The sequence below is a fragment of the Dreissena polymorpha genome, chromosome 4, assembly GCF_020536995.1.
Source record: "Dreissena polymorpha isolate Duluth1 chromosome 4, UMN_Dpol_1.0, whole genome shotgun sequence".
Lineage (NCBI taxonomy): Eukaryota > Metazoa > Mollusca > Bivalvia > Myida > Dreissenidae > Dreissena > Dreissena polymorpha.
Window position 1 is genome coordinate 86,419,051 of NC_068358.1, and position 12,924 is coordinate 86,431,974.

The 12,924-nt window shown below is 37.0% G+C and overlaps 1 protein-coding gene across 9 annotated transcripts in view; it reads right to left on the minus strand.

Moving 5' to 3' along the window:
• LOC127879450 (arf-GAP with Rho-GAP domain, ANK repeat and PH domain-containing protein 1-like) overlaps positions 1-12,924 on the minus strand; it is a 194,743-nt gene that overhangs the window by 69,038 nt on the left and 112,781 nt on the right. For all 9 annotated transcript variants that reach the window (XM_052426286.1, XM_052426284.1, XM_052426282.1 and 6 more), the window contains 4 exons: positions 4,728-4,800; positions 4,399-4,460; positions 3,230-3,297; positions 275-383 (listed from right to left, as the gene is read on the minus strand). In XM_052426286.1, the coding sequence (XP_052282246.1) occupies positions 275-383; positions 3,230-3,297; positions 4,399-4,460; positions 4,728-4,800 (312 nt within the window). The remainder of the gene's footprint in view (positions 1-274; positions 384-3,229; positions 3,298-4,398; positions 4,461-4,727; positions 4,801-12,924) is intronic.

Genomic DNA, 12,924 nt, shown 5'->3' on the forward strand with positions numbered 1-12,924 from the left:
GAAAGTGCACACGGACATGCAAGTCTCTAATAATCTTATGCAAAAATCCATGAATAGCATACTCAATTTTAACCGTGTAGATATTGTGCAAGGATGTTGGCTTATTTATAAATTGGCTGTTAAGATTTGGATAAATGGGAACTAGAAATATGCTATTGATACAAAGTTCAAGCCATAGGTCTCAACTATGAAGATTTATGAAGACCTGTGCTATAGCCTTGCCTGTGCTATAGCCTTGCAAGTGCTATAGCCTAACCATTTGCTATAAGCTTACCTGTGCTATACTTTGCATCCAGCCCAATCGCTCTTCATCGGAGGAGGCAGCAAACAAGTACACCCTGTTGTTCTCCTTGTTGGTGCTGATCTCAAAACAACCCACTTGTCTGAAATGAGGGAAGAACAAGCATTGCTTGTTAAATAGTAATACACACCCTTTGTTAAAAGCAATGATAAACTATCAAAATTGAAGGATGAAAACAGTTTGATTTACAGTGAGCATTCATGATTACAGACAAAAATTGAGACAGACAGAAGGACATATGGAACAAGGTGTGTTTGTGAAACACTATGTCTCCCCATATATTTAACCTTTACATTGACCTTTGACCTTGAAGGATGACCTTGACCTTTCACCACTCAAAATGTGCAGCTCCAAACCCATGCCAAATATCAAGTTGCTATCTTCAATTTTGCAAAAGTTATGGCCAATGTTAAAGTTTGACGCAAACAAACAAACCAACAGACAGGGCAAAAAAATATGTTCCCCAGTATAGACTGGGGGACATAAAAAGGCGAATCTAAATTCCCCCTCCCTCATTAAGTGTGGGCATAAAAAACACATAAAACTTTGCTTACCTATTAGAATTATAATTTATCATGTTCTGTGGGGAATAGGGTGAAACATGAAAAATTAAACTAAAAGGACCATATTTAACAAAAACAAGAATATCAGTTTCACTGATGGATGCTCCCCAATAATGCTTTGTCAATATATGGGTTGTGTGGGAAAAAAGTGTGACTTGAGAAAATACATTATTAGCCTCGGTGACCTTGACACCAGCGACCTCAAATCTCATCAAAAGGTAGAGGTCCATGCAAGGTACCTACATGCCAAATATGTAAGAGATGGGTAAAATATTGAAGGCGCTGTGAGAATCTGTAACAAAAGTATGACGGAAAAAATATTTTATTAGCCTCTGTCACCTTGACCCCAGTGTCTTCAAACCTCATCAAAAGGTAGAGGTCCATGCAAGGTACCTACATGCCAATTATGTAAGAGATCGGTAAAATATTGAAGGTGCTATGAGAATCTGTAAGAAAAGTGTAATGGAAAAAATCTGTTGTAAGTCTCGGTGACCTTGACCCCAGTGACCTCAAACCTCATCAAAAGGTAGACTTCCATGCAAGGTACCTACATGCCAAATATGTAAGAGATCGGTAAAATATTGAAGGTGCTATGAGAATCTGTAAAAACAAGAGCTGTCAGAGGACAGCGCGCTCGACTATTCGAGTGCTTGACAGTATAACGTAAGCCATCATGGAGAGGAGGGTATAATGTGGGTGTGTGGTCATTTAATAAATGATCTTTAAAAAAATAAGGAAAAAAAAGAAAAAAAATTGGGGGGGGGGGGATTCTGGGGTGGGGGCGTTGGGATGGTTTGGGTGGAGTCCATTGTGGTATGTCAGGTAAGTGTTGTTATGTCAAAGTATGAATCAAATCTGATCATAAATAAAGAAGTTATGGCCATTTAAATAAAATTTATTAATTTCACCTTGCGTCATTCAAAAGTCAAGGCCAAATTCAACTTGACAGGTACAGTGACATCATGATAGTAATTAACTATTTTAGGTGGTACGCCAACTTTAACATAGATTTATCAATAATATGCATATTCTAAGTGAAAAAAGGGCCATAACTCTTACAAAATGATTGATACAGTTGTCTGCTCTTGTTTATAGATTGGGGTCATGTTGGTCAAGAAGTATGCAAAATATAAAAGCAATATATCAAGGAACATAGAAAATATTAGGGATGGTACGCAAACTTTAACATAGATTTATCAATAATATGCGTATTCTAAGTGGAAAAGGGGCAATAAGTCTTACAAAATTATTGAAACAGTTGTCTGCTCTTGTTTTAAGATTGGGGTCATGTTGGTTAAGAAGTATGCAAAATATAAAAGCAATATGTCAAGGGACATAGAAAATATTTGGGATGGTTCGCAAACTTTAACATAGATTTATCAATAATATGCATATTCTAAGTGGAAAAGTGGCGATAAGTCTTACAAAATTCTTGATACAGTTGTCTGCTCTTGTTTATAGGTTGGGGTCATGTTGGTAAAGAAGTATGCAAAATATAAAAGCAATATGAGAATCTGTAAGAAAAGTGTGATGGAAAAAATCTATTATAAGTCTTGGTGACCTTGACCCCAGTGACCTCAAACCTCATCAAAAGGTAGAGGTCCATGCAAGGTACGTACATGCCAAAAATGAAAGAGATCGGTAAAGTATTGAGGGTGCTATGAGAAACTGTAACAAAAGTGTGACAGAAAAATCTAATATTAGCTTTGGTGACCTTTACCTTGACCCCAGTAACCTCATCAAAATGTAGAGGTCCATGCAAGGTACGTACATGCCAAATATGAAAGAGATTGGTAAAGAATTGAAGGTGCTATGAGAAACTGTAACAAAAGTGTGACAGAAAAATCTATTATTAGCCTCAGTGACCTTGACCTTGACCCCAGTGACCTCAAACCTCATCAAAAGGTAGAGGTCCATGTAAGGTACCTACATGCCAAATATGAAAGAGATTGGTACAGTATTGAAGGCGCAATGAGCAACGGTAACAAAAGTGTGACGGTAATAGGGAAGTATGGAAGTAAAGACAAACTGGCAACTATATGATCCGCCGACATTTTATTTCGGGGAGCATAAAAAGGTGACAGAAGTAAGGACAAACTGGCAACTATATGCTCCCCATATATATCTTTATATATGGGGAGCATAAAAATTGTCTGGCTCTACGAACAAGCGTTTGAATAAAATATGATTACGATGAAAACTGTTCGACTAAATAAGTAACATTTTGAAAACTATTTGACCTCATATAATTTAATGATGAATTTAATGATACAAACATTCATAGGGATACGTAAACAAAATGCTTAACTATTTTCATACATCATGTCTTTAGCCATGCGTCATATGACATTCAGACACCACCTACTTGTCATGAGGTATGCTCTGTACACACAGGATTGACTCGTTGTCGATGCGATCCTTCTCCACCTTGCTCTAAAAATAGAAAATATCATAAGATGAGGAAGGCAACACATAAACAAAGTGCAGGTTAATAAACTAACAACTAACAAAATTGTCACAAAACCAGGTTTTCAATAATTAAAAAAAAGGTTTGATAAAGAGAGACAATTCAAAATGTGCATTGTTACCACCTTGTTTCAAATTTAATCTATTTTTACTCGTGGCAACCTTGATTTCAAGTTGAAACAAGAGATGTGTTTGTCAGAAACACAATGCCCCCTACTGCGCCGCTTTGATACATGTTTTTTTACCTTTTACCTTAAAGGCTGACCTTGACCTTTCACCACTCAAAAGTTGCAGCTCCATGAGATACACATGCATGCCAAATATCAAGTTGCTATGTGAAGGGAAATAGAAGTTATGAGCATTTTTCGAAACCTATGTGAAACCTAAATGCAAAGTGTGACGGAAAGACAGACAGATGGACGGACGGATGGTCCGATCACTATATGCCCTCCTTTGGGAGCATAAAAAAAGTCTGATAAAGGGAGACAACTTAAAATGTGAATTGCTAATGATTGTTCAAAGTTACCCCCCCTTGTTTCAAAATCAATCTATTTTTAGTCCTGACGACCTTGACCTTGGAGACATCGACGTAATTCTTACACGACACACCGTCCAATGATGGTGAACAAATGTGCTGAATGATTTTAAAATCTCACAATGAACGACATAGTAATGGCCCGGACAAGCTCATTTATGGCCATTTTTGACCTTTGAACTCAAAGTGTGACAATGACCTTGGAGATATCGACGTAATTCTTTCGCATAACACCGTCCAATGATGGTGAACAAATGTGCCAAATGATTTTTAAATCTCACAATGAACGACAAAGTTATGGCCTGGACAAGCTTGTTCTGCCTGCCCGCCAGCTATCCCACCCGCCGACATTCGCCAATATAATAACAAGTTTTTTCCTTCGAAAAACCTGGTTAAAAAGTTAATCAGGTGCCTACAAGTTCAACAAACAATAATAACATATTGGAAAGTTTCATAAGCGATTTTAGAACCTTGTCCCAAAACTAAACAGGAGCTGTGGAGAAAAACTTGGAAGTAAATAAAATGCAACTTACAGCTTCACTGACATAGTAACTCAAGTGGCCATGTTCAAGTACACAGTGCCTCTTTAAGAAGTCTGAAATGAAATATGTCATAGTAACTAAACTATTGTTCTGGTACCTATAACAATTTGGAGATATACTTCTGACAAAATTGTAACTATTGTTTACTGTAGATGTGCACTGCAAATCCCCTCAAGGATATCTACCGAAATGTGATTTTTTAAGTTGGTAAATCAAATTGTTTTCAAAAATTAACAAAGGCTAGTACACAAATACTCAAAACAACAATTACTACTACTACTAGTAGCGTATGAGTTTGCTTTTTTAAAATAAAGACCTACCTTTCTTATTGGATCCCGTCTTCATGAGGAAGCCCTGTTTCTGCACCTCCGCTCTCAGTCGGGCATTTAGGGCCTGCAAGTGGAAGCAAGGTAACAAATAGGAACACAATAGCCAAAAATATCGTATTTATGCCATATGCAGCCAGTATAGCCCCAGAACAGGCTGGACATGTGTTAAGTCTGGTCAAGAGCTACTGTGCCCAAGAAACCTTGCATGACTTCACAGAGGACAGCGTAGCTCCTGGCGCAGACTGTGCGATTGTGCAGGCCGGTCTGGCACCATTGTTGTGCTTCATGGCATAAGACCCATTTTCGCATGATGCAGCTCATATAGTGTAAACAACCTTAACCTATGAGTATGCTTCAAATATGTGGAATATTTTATTTTTATTTTATATCATAATTTTGCTGATTTGATGATTTCAGATAGCTTTCAAATATACTGCCCAAAAATACGTTGTCTTTTTACATGTATATTTTAAATGTCTATTAAAAACCATTATTTCATCTGGACAAAAGGACACTTTTGTAAACGTTTGGCTAAGTTCCTAATTATGCTTAAAGTCATGCACTATTCATTTCAAACAAACATTTCATTCTTTTCTAAATAATGAGTAATCTTCAACCTATCTTAGCCAAAATAGATTCACGTTTCTGGTAAAAACAAGCACATTCGTTGAATTGATATCCTCCGCCAATATGCTTCTGGACACAATAGTGTTATATTTGACACTCAAAAAAGCATTTTATCAAGATACAAAGGGCCAAAACTCCGTTATTAAAAGATGGTGTACAATGCCATTTGGCGTGCATCAACCTCTAACCCATATATATACTCATACCAAGTTTCAATGAAATCAGCCAAAGCACTTCCAAGATATGGCTTCGGACACACAAAAAAGCATTTTTTCAAGATACAAAGGGCCATAACTCCGTTATTAACAGACAGTGTGCATCATCCTCTTATCAATATATATATACTCATACCAAGTTTCAATGAAATCCGCCGAAGCACTTCCAATGGGTCCGGACACAAAAGTGCCGGACGGACGGACGGAAGGACGGACAACGCCAAAACAATATCCCTCCGCCTATGGCGGGGGATAATAAACTAGCAGCTGCTGCAAGGGATCCAAATAAAAAAACTAGAGCTTTGTCACAGACGTGACGAATACCCCAACATGTCGCATTGACACAGAATATTTTGCATGATGTCTTCACAAAAAACAGCCGACAACATGCTCGATGTTTAAAACGCATTAAGTGACCTAATGACCTAGTTTTTGACCCTGCATGGCCCATGTTAAAATTTTACCTACACATCTAGAAACAACTTCTGACCAAGTATGGTGAAGATCGGATGAAAACTACTTGAATTAGAGAGCGGACATCATGCTGAATGTTAAATAACGCACTAAGTGACCCTGTGACCTAGTTTTTGGCTCAGCATGGCCCATATTCAAACTTGGCGTAGAGATCATAAAACTTATGACCAAGATAGGTAAAGATATTGGATGAAAACTACTTGAATTAGAGAGCAGACAACATGCTGAATGTTTAAAACGCACTAAATGACCCAATGACCTAGTTTTTGATCCGGCATAACCCATATTCAAACTTGATCTAGACATCATCTAGATACAACTTCTGACCAAGTTTGGTGAAGATCGGATAAAAACTACTTGAATTTGAGAGCAGACACCATGCTCAATGTTTAAAACGCACTAAGTCACCCAGTGACCTAGTTTTTGACCTGCCATGACCCATGTTCGAACTTGGCCTAGACATCATCTAGATACAACTTCTGACCAAGTTTGGTGAAGCTCGGATGAAAACTACTTTAATTATAGAGCGGACACCATGCTCAATGTTTAAAACGCACTTAGTGACCCCGTGACCTAGTTTTTGACCTGCCCTGACCCATGTTCGAACTTGGTCTAGACATCATCTAGATACAACTTCTGACCAAGTTTGGTGAAGCTCGGATGAAAACTAATTATAGAGCGGACACCATGCTCAATGTTTAAACGCACTAAGTGACCCCGTGACCTAGTTTTTTACCTGCCATGACCCATGTTCGAACTTGGCCTAGACATCATCTAGATACAACTTCTGACCAAGTTTGGTGAAGCTCGGATGAAAACTACTTTAATTAGAGAGCGGACACCATACTCAATGTTTAAAACGCACTAAGTGACCCCGTGATCTAGTTTTTGACCTGCCATGACCCATGTTCGAACTTGGCCTAGACATCATCTAGATACAACCTCTGACCAAGTTAGGTGAAGCTTGGAGGAAAACTACTTTAATTAGAGAGCGGACACCATGCTCAATGTTTAAAACGCACTGAGTGACCCCGTGACCTAGTTTTTGACCCGGCAACACCCATATTCGAACTTGACCTAGACATCATCTAGAAACAACAGCTGACCAAGTTTGGTGAAGATCAGATGAAAACAACTTGAATTAGAGAGCGGACACTTAATACGGACCAACAGACAGACCGACAGACAAGCTCACTCCTATATACCCCCCTAAACTTCGTTTGTGGGGGTATAATTAGTTCAACAAGCAAATTCGTTGAATTGATATCCCCCGCCAATATGCTTCTGGACACTCATACCAAGTTTCAATGATATCCTCCAAAGCACTTCCAAGATTTGGCTACAGACACACAAAATAGCATTTTTTCAAGATACACAGGGCCATAACTCTGTTATTAACAGATGGTTTATAATGCCATTTGGCGTGAATCATCCTCTTATCCATATATACACTCATACCAAGTTTCAATGAAATCCGCCAAAGGACTTTCAAGATATGGCTCCGGACGGAAAAACGGAAAGACAGACAACCCCAAAACAATATCCCTCCGCCTATGGCGAGGGATAACAAAAGCCCAGTGTCATGTTTATCACAGCAAAATGAATAACAAGCCACAAGCTGCAAAAACAAAATAGGCCATCACTTTATAAAATCCTGCATCATACAGACAAATTATCCACTGAAATTAAAGATGCAACAAATATACAGGTATTCAATGCAAAACTAACAAAATTGGCTTTGTTTTTTTAAAGCAGATATACATTAAGACAAGTTTCGTGAAAGAGCAGTAACTGTTACATACAAAATCTTGATTATTATTGTGCATTTTTCTCACATGTAATTTCAATCTAAACAAGGCAGTGCAGGTGACAGCTCCGTCACCGGTCCAAAATTAATTGACCTTGAAGTGCTAACATTGACTTCAAGCCAGTACCCTTCAAAGGGATGTAGGAGATATGCAGATATGAACAACTGAAGGCTTAAACTATTTAACTTCAAAGGTGACCTTGACCTTGTTCCAGTGTGATTGACTAATGCCTTCTGCAAATCAATTCAATGACTAAAACAATTTTCAAGTTTAACCGTATGAGAGAGCCAAGTTTCATGAATATCCCCTTCCGTCAGTATGGAGGTATGGAGCGGACACAAAAATGGAGCATCAAACTTTTGAATTTCAACTGTAACCTTGACCATAAGTCAGCCTTTGAGGCTCTAGGTTTTGAACTTTAAGTGTAACATTGACAATGAGCCAGACTGGTGCGAGAGGCTAAAACTTTTGACCTTGACCTTTAACTAGTGTGACTGACTCATTCTTTCTGCATATGGTATAAATTCACTAAATATTTTAGCAAAAAAACTTGGAAGGGTATAGAAGCTATGGAACAGAAAAGAACATTTAGGCTGAAATCTTTTACTCTTCAGTATAACATTGATCTTGAGCCACCATAACTAACTGATGCCGTTTGCACATGGCCTTCATGCCCATTAAATGTGTCACAAGAAACTGACAAAAAACAGGCATTCTGCTTTGTGGTTGGGGGTAATACTATATACAAAAACTCTTTTTTGCCTACAAGTTGTAAGTTAAAAATCGATGATGAACAACTGTACATATCTACTGATTTAGACGTTTTATGAAATAGTTAGCAGGCTTTTGCTATTTTAATAAACTCCCTCACCTAGCTGCATAATTGCACTATAATTGTACTATATCTACACCATGCATGCTTTGATATACTCGTGTACATTGGTAACTTGAACACCATACATTTCATAATGCAGCCACTTAAATATTTCTACAGCAATTACAAGAGCATCGATTTAAATTTAATGAGATGTATGCAATTTGGATTCTTGTCTGTTACTTTAGTTGTATTAAGACAGACTTTATTGCTGCATTCTTCGGATAACAAATCATAAATGTAAAATTTGGTCCATTAAATATATTGTGAATATTATATAAATGTGGCTTTTCGGTGGGTTGTATCACACAAGTTGATTGTGTGATGTTTGCTAAGTTCTTGCAGGGAGAGTGGAATACCATGCCCTACCATCAACGAGTGGGTACAGCACACCGAAACACCAAAGTCTTGTTATATTTTATTTTTTGTCTACCCGTTTACGATTAAAGTTAAATATTGATTGAAAACAAGTTGTATAACAAATTATTACATTTCAACAAAAACAAATCACATTTTGTGACAAAAATTAAAACAACACTTGGAATAACATACAATGTTAATGAAATGTCTTGTGTCTCTTTGAAAATAAAACAGAATTTCTGAATGTTGCTCAATACGTTAAAGACATTAAAAATGAATAACAAATAAAAAGTAATCAGCTTTTCCAGCCATTTAAGACAGAAAAACATTTCACACTATTATATTTGGATTTCCTTTTAAGAAGCCTGACATTCACCACACCACGTTAATTAGTTTGAATAATTACAGGTACACAATAAAACAAGGGACAAAATTGTCACAAAACCAGGTTTTCATTGTGAAAAAAAAATCTGATAAAGGGAGAAAACTCAAACTGAACTTTTGAAATGAACAAACAAAATTAACCCCCTTTGTAAGTATGTTTTTTTGAAAAATCTATTTTTAGTCGTGGCGACCTTGACATTGGAGATATTGACGTGATTCTTTCGTGCGACACACCGTCCCATGATGGTGAACAAATGTGCCAAATGATTTTAAAATCTGACAATGAATGACATAGTTATGGCCAGGACAAGCTCATTTATGGCCATTTTTGACCTTTGAACTCAAAGTGTGACCTTGACCTTGGAGATATCGACGTAATTATTTCGCGCGACACACCGTCCAATGATGGTGAACAAATGTGCCAAATGATTTTAAAATCTGACAATGAACGACATAGTTATGGCCCGGACAAGCTTGTTCCGTCCGCCCGCCAGCCAGCCCGCCAGCCCGCCCGCATTCGCCAATCTAATAACCAGTTTTTTCCTTCGGAAAACCTGGTTAAAAACCTGGTTAACAATATTCAACAATTTTCATATCATTTTATAACATAAGGTTAGTTTGAAAAACAAGAGCTGTGTTTGTGAAACACAATGCCCCCTACTGCGCCGCTTTGAAGCCATATATTTGACCTTTGACCTTGAAGGATGACCTTGATCTTTCACTACGCAAAATGTGCAGCACCATGAGATACTTGTTTGCCAAATATCAAGTTGCTATCTTCAATATTGCAAAAGTAATGACCAAAGTTAAAGTTTTAGGACATTTATATGACAGACAGATAGACAGGCCAAAAACAATATAACCCCGATCATTCGATCTGGGGGCATAATAACATATGCATGTAGACAATGCTAGTGGGTTTAAAACAGTAACATTACAAGTGAGATTCACACAGTAACTTATGCTTGTGAGATTCCCTCAGTAACTTATGCTAGTGGGATTCACAGAGTAACTTATGCAAATTGGTATTCACAACATATTTTATGCTAGTGGGATTAACCACAGAACTTGTGCTAGTGGGATAAACAACCTAACTTATGCTAGTGATATTTACAATGTATCTTATGCTAGTGGGATTAACAACGTTTTTTATGCAAGTGGTACTCACAACGAATCTTATGCTAGTGGGATTCACAGAGTAACTTATGCTAGTTGTATTCACAACATACCTTATGCTAGTGGAATTCACACCGTATCTTATACTAGTGGGATTAACAACATATCTTATGCTAGTGGGATTAACAACGTAACTTATGCTAGTGGTATTCACAACGTATATTATGCTAGTGGTATTCACAACATATCTTATGCTAGTGGGATTAACAACATTACTTATGCTAGTGGTATTCACAACGTATCTTATGCTAGTGGTGTTCACAACGTATCATAATCTAGTGGGATTAACAACATAACTTATGCTTGTGGTATTCACAACCTATCTTATGCTAGTGGTATTCATAATGTCTCTTATGCTAATGGGATTAATAACATAATAAATGCTAGTGGCATTCACAACACATCTTATGCTAGTGGGATTAACAACATAACTTATACTAGTGGTATTGACAAAGTATCTTATGCTAGTGGGATTAACAAGATAACTTATGCTAGTGGGATCAACAACATAACCTATGCTAGTGGGATTAACAATGTATCTTATGCTATTCACAACATATCTTATGCTAGTGGGATTTACAACATAATTTATGCTAGTGGTATTCAAAACCTTTCTTATGCTAGTGGTATTCACAACGTATCTTATGCTAGTGGGATTAACAACATATCTTATTATAGTGGTATTCACAACGTATCTTATGCTAGTGGTATTCACAATAGATCTTATGCTAGTGGGATTAACAAAGTAACTTATGCTAGTGGTATTCACAACCTATCTTATGCTAGTGGTATTCACAACATATCTTATGCTAGTGGGATTAACAACGTATCTTATGCTAATGGGATTAATAATGTAACTTATGCTAGTGGTATTCACAACGCATCGTATGCTAATAGGTATTAACAATGTATCTTATGCTAGTGGGATTAACAACGTAACTCATGCAAGTGGTATTCACAATGTATCTTAAGCTAGTGTGATTAACAACGTAACTAATACTAGTGGTATTGACAAAGTATCTTACGCTAGTGGTATTCACAGCGTAACTAATGCTAGTGGGATCAACAACATAACTTATGCTAGTGGGATTAACAATGTATCTTAAAATTGTGGTATTCACAACATATCTTATGCTAGTGGGATTAACAACGTAACTTATGCTAGTGGTATTCACAACCTTTCTTATGCTAGTAGTATTCACAACATATCTTATGCTAGTGGGATAAACAACTAATCTTATTATAGTGGTATTCACAACGTATCTTATGCTAGTGGTATTTTCACCGGATCTAATGCTAGTGGGATTAACAATGTAACTTATGCTAGTGGTATTCACAATGTATCTTATGCTAGTGGTATTCACAAAATATCTTATGCTAGTGGGATTAACAACGTATCTTATGCTCATGGGATTAACAATGTAACTTATGATAGTGGTATTCACAACGTATCTTATGCTAGTGCTATTCACTACGTATCTGATGCTAGTGGGATTAACAACGTAACTTGTGCTAGTGGTATTCACAACGTATCTTATGCTAGTGGTATTCACAACATATCTTATGCCAGTGGGATTAACAACGTATCTTAAGCTAGTGGGATTAACAACGTAACTTATGCTTGTGGTATTCACCACCTATCTCATGCTAGTGGTATTCACAACGTCTCTTATTCTAATGGGATTAATAACATTATTTATGCTAGTGGTATTCACAAGGTATATCATGCTAGTGGTATTCACAACGTATCTTATGCTAGTGGGATTAACAACATAACTTATACTAGTGGTATTGACATAGTATCTTATGCTAATGGGATTAACAAAGTAACTTATGCTAGTGGGATCAACACATAACTTATGCTAGTGGGGTTAACGACGTATCTTATGCTAGTGGTATTCACAACGTATCTTATGCTAGTGGGATTTACAACGTTACTTATGCTAGTAGTATTCACAACCTTTCTTACGCAAGTGGTATTTACAACATATCTTATGCTAGTGGGATAAACAACGTATCCTATTATAGTGGTATTCACAATGTATCTGATGCTAGTGGTATTCAAAACGGATCTAATGCTAGTGGGGTTAACAACGTAACTGATGCTAGTGTTATTCACAACATATCTTATGCTAGTGGTATTCACAACATATCTTATGCTAGTGGGACTAACAATGTATCTTATGCTAGTGGGATTAACAATGTAACTTATGCTAGTGGTATTCACAACGTATCTTATGCTAGTGGTATTCACAACGTATCTTATGCTA